Source organism: Anguilla rostrata, chromosome 2 (assembly GCF_018555375.3).
Source record: "Anguilla rostrata isolate EN2019 chromosome 2, ASM1855537v3, whole genome shotgun sequence".
Lineage (NCBI taxonomy): Eukaryota > Metazoa > Chordata > Actinopteri > Anguilliformes > Anguillidae > Anguilla > Anguilla rostrata.
This window is the reverse complement of record NC_057934.1, coordinates 60892573-60909079: the sequence shown is the minus strand read 5'-3', so window position 1 is coordinate 60909079 and position 16507 is coordinate 60892573. Positions and strand designations below refer to the sequence as shown.

The 16507-nt window shown below is 44.0% G+C and overlaps 1 protein-coding gene across 2 annotated transcripts; it reads left to right on the top strand.

Annotated features, from left to right (window-relative positions):
* Positions 1-406: 406 nt before the first annotated feature.
* LOC135248704 (lipopolysaccharide-induced tumor necrosis factor-alpha factor homolog) lies at positions 407-11928 on the top strand. Of its 2 annotated transcripts, none has more exons than XM_064323564.1 (5): positions 407-575; positions 5710-5861; positions 6227-6295; positions 10038-10182; positions 11088-11928. In XM_064323564.1, the coding sequence occupies exons 2-5, from the start codon at positions 5714-5716 to the stop codon at positions 11191-11193; spliced, it is 468 nt and encodes a 155-aa protein (XP_064179634.1). In that variant the 5' UTR covers positions 407-575; positions 5710-5713; the 3' UTR covers positions 11194-11928. The 2 variants fall into 2 exon arrangements, with proteins under 2 accessions (XP_064179634.1, XP_064179633.1); XM_064323563.1 differs by having other exon boundaries at positions 451-605.
* Positions 11929-16507: the final 4579 nt, after the last annotated feature.

Below are 16507 nucleotides of genomic sequence, written 5' to 3'. Positions count from 1 at the left end.
TCCTGAACTCCACTGTGACAAACTGCTCATTAATCTGTTAACTTTGAAAGTCTTGGAGATTTCCAAAGCAGTTAAAATGAACTGATGATAATGTGTGACAGAATTTTAACTGAAGACAAAAAACTACTTTTATTTTCAGACACTCACACACACACACACACAAACTCACACAAGCACACACACAGGCGCATGTACATACACACGCACGCACACAAGCTCACACACGCACACACATACAAAAACCTGCACATGCCATGTTTCACATCTAATGCACCACTGTCTCCTTATTTTCAAACAACAGAACCAGTCCAGGAAAAAGCATTGCAAAACTACATTAGCATCGACACACCCTTCGACATTTCCCAGCATAGCATCAGATTGGAATTGCCGGTGAGGTCACAAGCTGGAACCTCCAATTCGATTAGCTCCTCCCTCACTTCCTCTCCGCCACTCCCAGTAGCTGGTCTTCAGAGTGTGTGACAGTACTGCTCTGACTCTCCTGTGACTGGCAGCATCTCTTCAGCTCCCCGGTTTGTGAATCTACAGGACCAGGACAGGACCAGAACAAGGACCAGGTAGTAGCTGTGTTTCTGGATGGGAAGGAGGTGTGTGTGTGTGTGTGTGTGTGTGTGTGTATGGGGGGACGGGGGGGGGGGGGGCGGGGTTCAGGCACATTTCTCAGGCGCATTTCCTTAATGTGCCTGAGACGGTGTAAAAGAAAACCTTTAAAAGCAGAAACTCTGGGGATGAATAATTTAAAAAATATTTTTTTTATCAAGCTTAAACTGTACCCCATGTTGTGTTTATGATGATAAACATGTATGTCAGGAGACCTCATTACATTTCTGGCTTTTAGAAGACACTGCCGCACAGAGCAGCTTACAACTACGTTTACTCGCGATAAACCCCCACTCCTCCAACAGACCCTATGCGATGTTCAATCACGTGATCTTCGGGCAATATGAACGCGTACAGGCAATGAGCATGCAGCTCATAGACATATGTCTATGTTTCAGCTCCCACTTTCAGATTACGTAATGAACCGTCAGGCTCATTTAACTGTCTGAAGTTCTTGAGTTCCACATGTCCGTTGTGAATGAAACGTGGTCAGCTTCGTGACTGTTCCTTGAGTTTTGTGATATAAATAATTAATCACTCGGTCGGCGAAGACCATCAAACCCGAAGTAGCTACTGCCATACCACCGATTTCGAATTATTTTTAGCAACGGGTTGCACACATCTTCTCCCTCTGCCGCGTCTTCTTCTTTTTCTTCTTCTTTGGTGTTTTATGGCGCTGGCATTCTTTGTAGTGGCATTACCGCTTCCTTCTGGATTTAATCAGTTATTGCTGTCTGGTTCTCCGTCTTATATCCTTTTACTTAGACCAGTTCAAAAATCTAATTATCTCCTTCTGTCCCTCCACCGTGTCCCCACCGCTGACATTGTTAATTTTTTTTCGTGAAGTGACTTGCGAACGATCGGTCAGCTAGCGTCACCCAGCAAGTGAACACCACAAATGGCGATGGAGTAGCAGTTACTGGCTCATTAACTGACTGTGGCGAAAACCTACGGTGATAACTTGCTCGGTTAACAGCAGGTCTACTAGACAGTTATATGAAAATTAGCCTAGCCAAAAATCACCAGTAAGTACACATCTCTGATTGATTGACCATCTGTGTAGTCGATGTTCTTCCCCTGTGGTTCATATTGCTAATGCGTGAGCTAACTACGGATAGCCTACCTAGCTCACTGGCAAGCTATGCTAGGGAAGCATATTCGTTTTGCTGAGAAATATAAATTGAAGATAACTGAACATAATTGTATTATTAATGTCATACATATAACGTGGTTACATGACACAGTACAGTCACGGATGGAAATTAAACTCCGTAAACATTTGATAATATATTTTAAAACATAACGGCAGACAGTCAGCTACCCTCGAGTCCGCTTAACTCTATGGTTTCGGCTCCAAATCGACAACATGGCCGCGCCCGCCATTGAGCTTCAAAACGTGTTTTAGAGACCCACGGAGAGTCCATGGGTAACGTCACAGTAGCTTTATCCATATTTTTTACAGTCTCTGGTCCCCACATTCAAGCAGATCTGTAATCCTTGCCTCCACTCCTAGTCTCTGTAACCCTGTAAACATTACCCTTCTTTCTTGATCATACTTCCTGCATACAACCAGGACATGCTCCACTGTTTCTGACTCCTGGCACTGATCACAATAGCCAGTTGGATGTTTTCCTTTAATAAAGGGTGTGCTATTCAAGTTGCTGTGACCAATTCTTAATCTACTCATGATTACTTGTTCTCTTCTATAGGTTCCACTGTTTCTTGCCATTCCTACTTTATTTTGTATTTTATATAAATGTCTTCCTTTTGTTGCACTATCCCAGTGTTGTTGCCATTGTTTGATTACTCCCCTCCAAACTATGCTTTTCCCCTCTGATTTTGCTCTGCCGCGTCCGCCATTATTAACGTTAATGAAACGTGAACACAATTCTTGATTCCCGGGTGAAGGGTCAAATAATGAACTATCCATTTAAAAAAGTATTTACAAATTATTTGTACACAAATTATGAAGTAAATTTTGGCGATCACGATAATATCGATAAAGACGAAAAAAGAACATTATTGTGTTTATCGTCAATCACGTTAGTGGCGATAATCCGTTTTTGTTGATAATCGTGCCAACCCTAGTTACTGGCCCAGTACCCAATCCGGGCATTAGTCTTCTCTGCCACCCCGTCTACACTGCACTACCACTCACTCTTCAAACAGATATCACCACGGTGACTAATCAAGGCTTATGGGCTTCTTCGGTAAACAGATTTCAATTGTGCATAACGTCGTCCCGTTGCTATTGCTATTAATTACCCACTTTTTAGTATCCAGCGTGACAAAAAGCTCTTAAAAGTAATTAACCCCCATTGTTATCTGCATTGAGGAAATGGGCGGCCTCCCCCGATATCAGGTGTACACATGGCTGGGGAAATTAAGATAAAGATTCTGTGTGAGTCACAAGATAAACATGTTTACCTAGATAATCTACTTTTTTAAAGAACGCATATATTTTGATGAGGTATGTAATTTATAAGCATGAGAGCTGGAGGTAGAAAACATGTTGGTTCTGTGTGGCTGTGAACTTCAATTTCACTTCTGATTGGCAGATTACTTAACAGATGCACTGCTGATTGGTTAAAATGTAAACTGAGGTGTGAAATTAGTAACATGTCATAGAATACCAAGACCTCTTGAATTTACCAGTATAAGAGCTTTGTTGCGTTCAAGGTGAATAGCAATAAAAAATTCAAATCTTAACTGAATTAAATTGGCCTAACATTTAATAGGATTTGTTCACTTTTGTTCTGTATGTGTTATATAAGCACTAAAAATTATTATCTTGATTGAAAAAATGAGTATTTCACAAAATTACATTGCCCAAGATAATGTAGGCCAGCACAAGACCCCGTGCTTATTAAATTTCATCCATGCTCAAGGGGAGCCTTATTTGTTTTATAATGGAATTGGATGAAGTGAAGCTGCCATCATTTCTGTAATGTGAACAGTTCCCCAGGAAAGAGCATAAAGACATTAGCAGAGGATACTGCTGCTTTTGTCAGATACGGCATGTGGCTTTCCATGCAGCTTTGAATGGCCGCCTTGCAAATTCATGACCAGGATATTTAAAGAGTTTTTTTTTTTACACTGCTGCCATGTTTTCTCTGGAGAACAAGCAACAGTAAAACGTTATCTCAGTTATTATTCTTCATAAATCAGCAATTGCATGTGTGCATCTGGGTGTGTCTGTGTTTGTGTGTGTATGCGTGTGCTCCCATGCGTGTGTGAGTGTGTGTGTGTGTGTGTGGGGGGGGGGGCTGCGCGCATACGTAGGTGAACACATGAGATTTATGAGTTCCTGTTTCATTACCAGGAATTTCTGGAGTATCTCTGAGTTGAAGCTTCTCTAGAGAAGGAAAAAAAATCCAACTGCAGGCAGGCAGACCCAGGAATTTGACCACAGACGAGCCAGTCCACATTTCCTCCATTTCTCACTCACACATTCCAAACAACATAGTTACAGTATGTTTCACAGTCTTTCTCGCTCTCTCTCCCTCTTTCTCTTCCTACTTAGCCTGTTGCTCTCTCTCTCTCCCCTGCCGAAAATTCCAACTATTCTCTCTCTCTCTCTCTCTCTCCCCCTCCCCCTCTCTCTCCCCTTACTCTCTCTGATATTATTTCGGAGCCCGGCCCCCTCCTCTTTCCGTCTCGCTCACAGCAGTTTCTCTGTGCTCCGCTGCCTGGCTCCGCTGGCCCAAGAGCAACTTGGACAGCGTCGCCGGGGGCCAATCTGGTCTCTGTTCCACACGGGGTCTGGCTCCGCCTGTCTGTTTCAGCCCAGAGACAAGGCCTGGCTTTTGTTAGTCGTCAGACAGTGGGGAGGCGAGGGTGTTCGAATATCCATCTTCAATACACCGAAACCACCTTGAGAATTCTGTAAATGGGGCCTCTTTGCTGGTACACAAACTTCCCCTTGTGAAGGAGTCTGCTATCTCTAATCTGTCTGTAATCTGGGACAGATTAAATTACAGTGCATTCATTTCACTGACACTATATTCCAGAGAAGAATGGAGCTTTCGTCTGATTAATATGAGCAATAGTGGCTGACCTGGTCAACAACATCTCCATGCACATAAGTATACATGCTGAATCACTAAAGCACTTGTGCAAATTAGCTATGCTTACCAAGAGCAAACGACAAGTACAAAGTACAAATTATGAGTACATCACTGACTGCATTTATAACAAGCCTGAAGAAGAGAAATATAAAACCATAAAAGTAATTTAAAAAATAATAAAAAAAATAAGGAAATACCATAATCTGAATTTTTATTATACAAGATAGGAGTGTTCATTGGAAGTTCACATTGGAAGATGGTCCACAGTTCTATTGTCTGCTTTATCTGGCCCAGCGACAGCCCACATAATCAGCCCGCATACAGAAATGAATGACAGTCCGTGGGCGGCCCAGTTCTGGTTGCCAGATTCTGACCATTTTTTGGACCATGACTTTAAATTAATGGCCCAAAAAAATGGCCTGGATCAGAGACCGTGATTCAGTTCCTTTTGCGGGCCGAAAGAGCGTCATGTGGACCGTCGCTGGGTCAGACCAAACTTGGTACCTGGGTCGTGACCACTGTGTGTAGTTTGTTCCACCACTGGGGGCAACCTTGGCAGAACTTCGGATCAGAAACTTGGCAGAAGCACAGAAAATGGGTTTTTTTATGATGTGGGAATATTGGAGTAGCCTGTCTGGACACGTAGGTGCCATAAACTCAGGAACAGACACGAGCAGGAGCCTTGTTTGGAAAGGGAAGACTAGCCCCTCCCCCCCACACACACACCTTCTCCACTGTATATGGTAAATGGTAAATGGAATGCATTTATATAGCACTTTTATCCAAAGCGCTTTACAATTGATGCCTCTCATTCGCCAGAGCAGTTAGGGGTTAGCTGTCTTGCTCAAGGACACTTCAACACGCCCAGGGCGGGGTTTGAACCGGCAACCCTCTGACTGCCAGACAATCGGTCTTACCTCCTGAGCTATGTCGCCCTCATATGGGGCTGGGACAGGCTGTATACCCCCCACCCCCAGAGAGTACCCAGCAGCCATTGACAGGGGGTTGTTTGTGCTTCTTACAGTGACATGGAAAAGGCGCAAGGACCACCAGAGGGTTTTGCCCCACCATACCCAGGGCCCCCCATCAACAACTACGGAGGCATGACTGCACCCCCCCAGCCTGAGATGCCGGCCCCCCCATACACCCCTCCCCAGCCTGGCCCCTACCAGGGAGGTGAGTAACACCCCTTCACACCCTGGGGGGGGGGGGGGATGTGCCTGGCGTTCCCATGCATGCCAAGTGCACTCGTGATTACAGTCTTAAACTACTGCCACCTGAGACGGCTAGAGCAGATAAAGACTGAACCTTTAGCCATTTGAAGAGTAGGCTTTCCGGGAATGTTTTTTTCCAGAATTCCAAGTCAGCGTTCTAGAACTCCATCGCCAGTAATGATTGTTGCATCAGAATTGGAATTCTCAGTTAAGAACATTCTATTCACATATTTGTGATCTTACAACTCACCTGGCAGGAACTCTCACCTGTTCCGTCTGTCCCCCCCTCCCCTTCCTTCAAACTCACCCTGTCTCTCCTGATACAAGGTCCTGTCCCTGGAGGATACCCAGCTACACCCCAGTATGCCAATGTACAGCCTGGACCCCAGCAAGTGGGTGAGTTCCATCCCATTCCTCCACCCTCAGCTCACACACACACACACAATCCTCAATCCTCCCAATGTGTTTTACATAACCTGCTAAGCAACTGTGGTCATTTACGCAACACTGGTGCAGAGGTCAGAACTTCTCTACATCATGCTGCAAATACTCTTTAAATGAAATTACTTTCCCTTTACATATATTATTATGTGATATATATGTTCATATTATATATAAATTAACATCTTTACCTTCTAAGGGACAGCGAACGAGCATTAGGTAAGCATTAGCTGAATAGCTACATCTGGCATTGTACTTTGGTATAATTGCTGATATGCATATTGCTTTGCATCGTCCCTTTTAACTATCGTAAATTAATTAAGTAAATCAATGCTCTAAATTTAAAATCCTTTAGTGCCCTTCTACACAAAACAATCAAAGCAAAACACCAAGTCATCAAATAAAGACACAATCATGGCTAAACAGAACAGATAAATGATCCTGCTTACACTACCTCTGTAAGCATATCGCACCGGATTAACCTTTGTATCTGGCTGGGAGGTGACCAATAATTATCAAGATCTTTAGTCAGCACTCCACCCCTAAAGACACTAACTTGTTCCCATGACATCAGTTTTCCAACAATACAAAACATGATTCAATTGGATGTTTTGTAACTAAACACTATCTCTCAGACTGTTTAAGTTTGAGGGTCTGATAAGAGGCAGATAAGAGACTTTTTTTTTTCTTCTTGAACTGTGTGAACTTCTGTGAACTGCCCTACACCCTTAACCATTTGTGTCTAAAGCCGCGTTTCCACCAAAATTACCCGGAACTTTCAGTCCCAGGAACTACTTTACCAGGAACTAAAAGGTTCCTTCAGCCAATGGTTGTCTGCGTTTCCACCGGGGTCTAAAGTACCGCGAAGATTAGGCAAATTAGCCCACTGGCGTTGTCGTCGGTCCATCTGTCATATGATTTCTTCTGTAACCCCATACTACCACCGAAGTAGCCTACATTATTTTCTAATAACCGGGACAGCCCGGAGGGGTTTATTCCACTTATATACAACGGGTTACCAACAATGACTATATATGGTTACTTTTGTATTTATTGATTTTCATATATCCTCTCAAACACATTCATTAACAGCAGAAAACATGCACACGTTGTAAACAATTTGCTGTTTTATTACTTTCTCGTCGTCAATTCCATATAGGCTAATCGCAAAATGACAAGAATAGAAGAAAACTCGGACTTGCGTGAAAATGTAAATTAGTAGTGGTACAGCCACCGTTTGCTTTCCTTCGAAGTTACTGCTAGCCGAGCAGCGAAGTGTGCCCTCCAGATGCGAACCATGCACCATAAATGAGTCCATAGTCTTCCTGGTCTTTTCGTGGAATTGAAAAATGGCAGTAAAATTGAGTAAAATTACGGCAGTCTGAAAAAGCTAAAGGGAAGATTACTAGAATTAACCTGTTATTTTACCCGGATAAAAAGTGCGGAAGGTGATTTCCAGTTTGCTTGTACTGTATCACCAATGTTAATTATGCAGAACTACCGCATACCTCACATAACTGTATCAAACGTTTTGAGTCAATTACAACGGGCTAACAAAGAAAATCCGGAAGAAAATAATTTATCGAATTAATCCGTTTGAATGTTTTGGTAGCCTACGTAATATGCTGTCCCAGCACGAATGCTTAGCATTTTATAAAACGAATACTAAAGCAATAAAAGAACAGAAGAGCACACGTTATAATTCCAAGACGTTGCCAGGCTATAACCAAAAGTAGGCTACTGCGCCGCATAACATACAAGTTTGATTTGAAGTTATTATGAAAATAAATTGGTTTGCCGCTGCATATTTTCAAACATAGCGGGTAATGGCGGAAAATAAATACAACACAAATGCTACGAGTACTCGACCAATCAGAAATGTTCAGCGCTGCAAGCTCCACCCAAAAGGTTCCTGTACTTTCGGAAAGTACTACCCCCCGAGCAGGAACGTTTTGGGGGGTAAAACAAAGCCCCCAGAACTAAATTTAGACCCTAGTTCCTGCGGTGGAAACGCACTGAGTTCCTCAAAAGGTTCCTAGTTCCGGGGTATATTTCCTGCGGTGGAAACGCGGCTTAAGCATTTCTCCCCCCCCCAATACAAAAAACCTGCACGGGTGGGGCTAGTGTCACCGCTCTTGGCTAATGCCTCTGAGAAAAGTAGAAAGACCTGCTTCTGACTGTGAGTCAAAGATGCCGAATCAAGTGTCAGCCTTTCATTATTGTAGTCAACTTCTGAGTGAAGGCCATGCATTTCTAGGATTCCTTTCACCCTTCTGTGTTCGTGACCTCCTCTGGACTCAGGCCTCGGTCACATGTGTATCTAAAGTATTCTCGAAGGCTTTCGAACGTCTTTTCTTATGAGCAAATATATTGAATAGCAGCGTGGAGCCCTGCCCAAGGGTCGGGCGATATCGGCTCCATCTTCATTTCCGACTGCGAAACGCGTTAGTTTTTATGTCTATTAAAACCTTTTTTGTAACAAAAGACGACTCGATTTTTGAAATCTTTTTTTTTTTTGTGCCATTTTTCTCCCATTTTCTCCCCAATTTAGTTGTTATACCAATTCCCGTGTATCACGGTCCTGGTCGATGCGCTATCCTCCTGTTGGTCTGGGGAGGGTGTAGACTACTACATGCCTCCTCCGATACATGTGGAGTCACCAGCCGCTTCTTTTCACCTGACAGCGAGGAGGTTCACTGGGAGAGCGTAACGCCCTGGAGGTTCACGCTATCTCCCCCAGATCCCCTCCCTGCTGAACAGGCGCCTCGACCAACCAGTCAGAGTCGCTAATGCAACTGTCAGGGCTCAAAACCTCACCAGCTTCCCACCCGCGAACACTGCCAATTGTGTTCGTAGGAACGTCTGACCAAACCGAAAGTACCTCTGGCGGGGTTTGAACCCGGGTCTCTGCGGTGGTAGGCGAGATTTTTTTAATCTTAATTTCCGCTCGTGTACCTTAGCAGTAAAGCAACGTAGCACCAGAGTCGCTGTTGCTGCTGCTTCCAACCATTTGATGAGAAAATGTCTGCCGTACATGTGCATGTCAAAAGTGACCTGAACCGTTTTCTCAGAATTAAAAGCCAAACGCGGTGTTACATATAGACCTTAAACAAACTACTCCCGAGTACAATACCTCAGCCCCATAAAATGATATTGATCTGAAAAGGCACTCAAGGTTTTTGCTAATGAAAAGCTCTACTTGTACAGGCTATGGAATGACACAGATGGAAAGTATTGCGAGCTTGTCTGTGTGTGTGTGTGGGTGTCTGTGTGTGTGTGCTAATGTGTGAGTGTGTGTGGCAGGAAACACACCCGAAAGGTGTTTGTGTTTATTTCGGGGTGTTTGTGCATGAGTAATCTTTTCTTGGTAATGGCGTAGGTATGAGGAAATGTGACTGAAGGCGTGTGTTTTGTGTGTATGTGTGTGTGTATGCGTGTTTGCGTGCATTTGTGTATGTGTGTGCGTGTGTGTGTGTGTGTGCGCGCGTGCGTGTATGTGTGTGTGTGTGCGTGTGTGTGTGTGTGTGTGTGTGTGCGTGTGTGCGTGTGTGTATGTGTGTGTGTGTGCGCGCGTGCGCGTGCGTGTACGTGTGTGTGTGTGTGTGTGCGTGTGTGTGTTTGAGTTTCCATGGCTCTGTGTTTGCACAGTGAGAACACAGCAGTACTTCCTGCTTTCTCTCTCCCTGCCTCTCTGCAGTGACCCAGGTGGTGAGGGTGCCGCTGCTGTCGGACGTCCCGGGCCAGACGCAGTGCCCCCACTGCCAGCAGACGGTGATCACCCAGACCCAGCACACCTCGGGCCTGCTCACCTGGATCATATGTGGCTCCCTGGGGTTATGTCTGTGAGTCCCCCGCGGGCCACCGTAACCATGGCAGCCGCATCCGGCCCCTTCGGGTTAACGCGATTAATGCGCCGATTGGGAAGAGACGGCGAGGGGGAGGGAACACAAAGTGCAGACAAAAAAAAAAAAAAAGCATCACAGCCTGTATTCATTAAGCATCTGAGAGAAGGGAACGCTGATCTCCATTGTTTCATTCTGTTTTATTTCGCTCTTTGTTCGTATATATCTCACGTTTTATTATGAGAAGCCCTTTGTATTGCCTTCGATTGTATGAAAAGTGCTATGTGAATGAAGTTTGATTGATTGATTGACTATGGACGTAAGGGCAAAACTGATCCTAGATCAGCACTCTTACTCTTTATGAATACAGAAGCACTTCAGCAGCCTTGTCCTCCTGTGACCGCAGTGCCACTATAAGACTCTGAACCCCGAGTCTTCCTCGGGCGTAGGAGTCCCCAAACGTTCTAATCTCCATCCTTCCTAAAATGGCCACCCTCTGGCCAATGTTCTGCAAATCAGTAGAATGGTTACAAGCCAAGACGTCCCTGCAGGCTGCAATAAAGTGGCTATTTAACATACAAGAAGGTCTGAGACAGAGCATAACCGACCAAGCATCTAGATTACCCAAGCATTTAGTCCTACGTAGATAAGTAATAATTTACAGTGGTTATAACTTTACATGGATCATGTAAATTACATATTGTTATTATTATCTGTTAATAATCTAAAACATGTAGTTTATGAAATACAGAACCATAAAAATATATACTTAAAAGGGACCTTTAATGAGACTGCTGTGCTGAAGAACCCAGTCTGGGAATCCAAATCCCTACCCTGGCATATTGTCAATCGCCCTGCTTCCTCCAGAACACTAAGGGGCGCTCTACTCCACTTTCATTCTGCAGGTGCTGGCCGTGCTGCCTCATCCCCTTCTGCGTGGACTCGTGCAAGGACGTGGAGCACCGCTGCCCCAACTGCCATAACGTCGTGCACATCTACAAGCGCATGTGAGCCTCTGGATGGGGCGGGGGCAGAGGGGGTCATTTGGGGACAGACTGTCTGGACCACATTGAAGCAGAGGAGTAGGCTACATGGAACACCACCAGCCACTACAGGAGCCTTAGTGAAACAGCTCCTACTCTCTTGCAAAGCAGAGGTAGAAAGGTCCTGCTGTGTGTTTCTTCCACCCATGAACCCAGACAGCTGAATTCACCAATTAGTTTCTCCTCCTATCTGAGGAACTTGCGCTAATTATCAAATCCATGGGGCTGGAATAAAATACTGAGGATGACTTTTACATTCTGAACCTGGATTTTCCACCTCTGCAACATCCCATCAGTTTGTCATTGCAGATTCGGTTCTCTATATGTATTACAGGTGGTTTAATTGTGAACAGACGAAGGAAGTATTGGGCCTATTAATTTCCCTTGCTTTCACTTTAAAAAATGCAAAATTAAACAGTTAAAAAACAATCGTGAGTGTGTGTTTGCGTGTGTGTGTGTGTGTGTGTGCTCCTCTGTCAGCATGGGGATTTTTGGGATGTTGAATTCCTATTGCCTACAGGATACATTGAATTGTTGTTGCTTGTTTATTGTTTGTGCAAGTAAGGCGTTGTTCATTCTTTTTCATTTATTCATTTGATTTTGAGCCCCTGCTATTTTCTGATTATTGAAACATTTTTTGTATATACTTTATTTTTCTATTATAGTTGTATATACTTTAATTAAATAAAGGATTCCACTATCAGATGACTGATAAATCTTCATTCTTTTGGTAATGGTTGTGCGTCTTGACTGCGTTACACTAGTTCAGATGAACATACTACAGCTTGGTTTTTAGTTTTAGTTTTTAGAGGAAAAGTGTCTCTTTAGGACACCTTCTGAAACACACCAGACAAACTACTGTAATCTGAAAATATATTATATTGGTTCGTTCAAATAATACACAATTTAGGCTGCCATCTAATGGCAGTTAGTTAGTTAGTTCACTACTTTCCTGTAGATATGAAAGAAGTGGCCAGAGGAGGGGAAGAATGCTGGGAGACAGGTGGTTAAGTGGTTGGAGGGGTGAAAAAGCACCCCAAAAGTTCTCTGTCGCTTCTGTCCCTGATTCCTGGTGTCTTTTTTGATCACATCAGTAAAAGGAATGTCGTAATGGGAACCCCTAGTTTGCTAAACTAGCACATTATAACATGAAAGCAGAGTTTTACCACCATGGAGAGCCACAGATTTTTAGACAGGAAAGAAACATGCTGTACATACCATAAACTGTTTCCACAAAACCAGGGCCGAATATTTATTAAAAAGTCCTTAAAACATTAAACGTTCGCACCGTCCCTGCAGAATTCCAGACAATTTTAAAAGGAAAGTAAGTTCTTCTTTCTTTACATTTTATTTTTGTCTCAAATATGTTTTTGTGTAAATTTCTGAAGTATCAAAAGAGTATTTTCAAATTTGGCCCACATTTAAATATGCAAGTGATTTAAAGAATATATCTGACCATAGGGACACACACACACACACACACGCACGTACACACACACACACACACACACACACACACAGATCTAGACTGGGATGTACAACAATTAGAGCTGTAAAGAATTAATTGGGTCCATAAAATCAATGAGCCATTAAGAAAGTACCAAACAGCACAAGGGACTGGGTGGCGATGAGGCCATTGCAAGCTGGCCCAGTCTCAGGAGACACCAGGCCTGTGTAGTCTAAATAGAATGTGACATTTTTCCATTCAACATTAAATGGCACAAGTCTGGTTTGGCGCCTTTAACTGGAACACAATCTGTTCTGCTTATAGCCAATAAAATGCCAATAAAATCAAAGGGTGCTGAGAGTTGTTAGATACTCTGAACAAGCACAAAAGCAGGTTTCAGCTTATGTAACCCTGCCTATTCCTCTTAGTTTTGACTTCTTAGGTTATTTATTTATTTTTATTTTTTTGCAAAGCGCCCTGGGATGTACGCATTAAGAGCGCTATATAAGAGCTTATCGTATTGTATTATTGTATTGTATGTGTTTGATTGGCTGTGATCCGATTACTTCTAAATGAAGACCTAGATGTTGTACTACGTCTGCCCACTAGGTGTCACTCCACACAAGCTGAAATGAAGACATTTTGCCAGGGAATTAATTTGACAGTATCAACTCAAGAAAGTTACAGAATCTCCTCTCGAGGCATCTGACATTGAAATACATTTGTTTCTAATCAGTTTTGGGATTGCCAGAAGATTCAAATAAGTGAAGAAAAGTTTTTATTGTTGTTTTTCCGTTCAGAAAACGCAGGGGACCTTGAGTGCGATATCTCTTGACGATTTCCGACAGATATCTCTTGACTAACATGCACCGATGAAGAGATCCGCGTAAATGCATCGCAGACGTTTCTAAACGAGAGCAGTCAGATTGGGAGATACCGTTAAACGCATTATGGGTGCCCAGAATAGAAGCACAGCTTTTAATCAGAATCTGGCAGCCCCTTGGATGTTGTGGTATCTCCACACAAAAGTAGGGTTTGCGGTAAAAGGGAATGTTTTCCAGCCACCAACCGCCCACCTGATAAGTAGAAACTGTAAGAGCAGACAGATGTAAACCAATCAGCATGGCATGGATCAGCAACCAACAGTATTATAACTGCACCGTAAGGGCACCCCATATAAGGGCACAGATAATATGAGAGAATTCCAAAAACACCACAGTAGTACTAGTAGTAGCCACAGCAGCAGCAGCAGTAGTAGTAGCAGCAGGAGCAGGAGCAATAGTAATAGCAGCAGCAGTAGTAGTAGTAACAGTAGTAATTGTAGTAGTAGTAGTAGTAGTAGCAGAAGTAGTAGTAGTAACAGTAGTAGTAGTAGTAGCAGCAGGAGCTGGAGCCGTAGTAGCAGTAGTAGCAGCAGTAGTAGTAGTAACAGTAGTAGTAGTAGTACTAGTAGTAATAATGGTAGTAGTTGTAATTGTAGTAGCAGCAGTAGAAGTTATAATTGTAGTAGTAGCAGTAGTACACAGTAAAATGTCCAGTGTTCATTTACCTACAGCAGAGTAGCCTACATATGAGTTCTATAGGGACCATATGTGTTCCGTAAGAATGGATTCAACACTGAGCATTTTGCTGTGTAGCAGGTGTAACTGTAGCAGTAGTAGGGGCAGTTGTAGTAACATTCGCATGGGGGGTAGCAGTAGGAGTAGAGTTGTACTGGCATTAGTAGTTGTAGAGATTGTGAATATGCCTCAGCTCTTTTGGCAGGAATAGCTGCAATCGTTGGGTCAAATTGTTGCCTGGAGTCAATAACAGTAATGATCCATCCGGTCAATACTTCCATTATGGCGGGAACGGTGAAAGGCCAGCGGGAGCTGGCAGGTACTGTAGGCCGTTGTGTCACAGGCAGGCTCACAGGAAACGCATCACTGATGCCGCCATTCACCAATAACAAACAAGGGGGACAGACCCTCACCAGTGGGGGCCAACCCGGTGACCTCGTGTTGGACCAAGCTGCCCAACTACAGGACAGGCAAGGGGGAGTATGGTCAGCCCCAAAAACTAGACACATGCTGCTCAAATGGGCACTTTGAACTTCCGCTCCATTGCTGGGTGAGGGTCAGTTGGTCTTAGAGTGTTGGGGGTCGGGGGGCAGGGAGGCGGCGGGGTGGGAGGGACAGTGTGCGGTTGTTTTGATAGAGTGAGGATAGAGATTGATAAGGTGGGACTATCTGAAGTTTTTCCTGTTCCTCTGGTCTTGCCTACACCAATGGGTCTGTCTCTTGTTCACTGGAAGGCATTTTTAGCAATCTGCAGGCAAACAAACAGGAGGTGCGGCATTCCGCGGTGCGTTCCTGTGACTATGCAAAAAGCAGCTTTTCACGAGAGGAGGCCAGCCACTACACGCGTCGCCTTCGAAATTCGGTCCAACTAAACTGTCGAGGGAGTCACAGTCCCGAGTTTTTATTTTCAGGTGCCGCATTTCGTAATTTCACCTGCTGATCTCAAGACATCCCTGAAAGTGTAAAGTTACAGACGAGCCCTCCTCGATCTCAGTCTTGCTATCTTTGCGATCCTGCTTCTTTTTGACACAGTTCTGGATCCTTCCTAGTCTCAGATGAGACATTACATTGCATTACATTACAGGCATTTAGCAGACGCTCTTATCCAGAGCGACTTACACACATTTTTACATTGTATCCATTTATACAGCTGGATATATACTGAAGCAATTTCGGTGAAGTACCTTGCTCAAGGGTACAACGACAGTGTCCTACCTACCCGGGAATCGAACCTGCAACCTTTTGGTTATAAGCCCAGTTCCTTACCCACTGTGCTACACTCCGTCCTTTCAAGATGAGCTGAACGGCCTGTTCAAACACACGTTTTGATTCTTACATTTTCCAGAGCCCCATTTGGTCCCCTGTGTTGCATTGTCCTGAGCAGCCCTTACAGGAATGAAATATACTGCTGAAAGATATTTAAATGTATTACAATGTTCAAAAAAAAAATACTGCCACCACATTTAAAATATATGTTTTAAATATATTGCCGGAAAAATATATATAACATGTTTACAATATATTACTGGATGTTCCATACACACAATATTGTGACATTTAAGAAGATGAATTGATAAATTGGCTGTTTGAAAAAATAATTGATTTCCACATTTTAGTCACATTTAGCCCTGGTCTGTCTCTGCCGTTGTCTTGCCCGTGCTTTTGATCATCCTTTGATTGTTCTGCGCCTGCCGGGCCCGATATTCGTCTGATCCCTGCTCTTCCTCACCGCTCCGACGAAGATCTCGGCATCTGAAGCGTGTCTGCGCGGTCTGGTTCAATTATGAACCGCTCGGAACCCAGGGGAGTATGAATTATATCGTATTACGATATTACGACATATTCCCTTTCCTGTGAGGAGCGCACAGTCACAGCCGTGCCTGGTGTTCAGGCCTGCTGCGGCAGGGAAGGCCTCTACTTCCTGTTTGTTCTGGTTCTTTGTTATGAGTTTTATGAGTACTCATATGAGCGGTATACAAATGTGGGGCCCGCTAAACCCCCCACAGTAACGTAGCACGGGCCTAGCGCAGTGAAATTTGGGACTAGGGCTGTCGGTCCCCTAAAAAAGACACAGCACAGGCTATGACGGCTGCTGCTCGTCTCCCCCCTCCACCGTTTTCCACAGGCTTGCTGATAACAGTCAACAGGAGACCTGGGCATCTTTAATTGCATCAGCTCCAGTTCTGGCCTTTGAAGTCAGGTTGCTAAGAGAATTTAGCCTGCAGTACCTCCGGTGGGCAATAGGGGGATGCTTGCCACATCTGTCACTGCTGCAG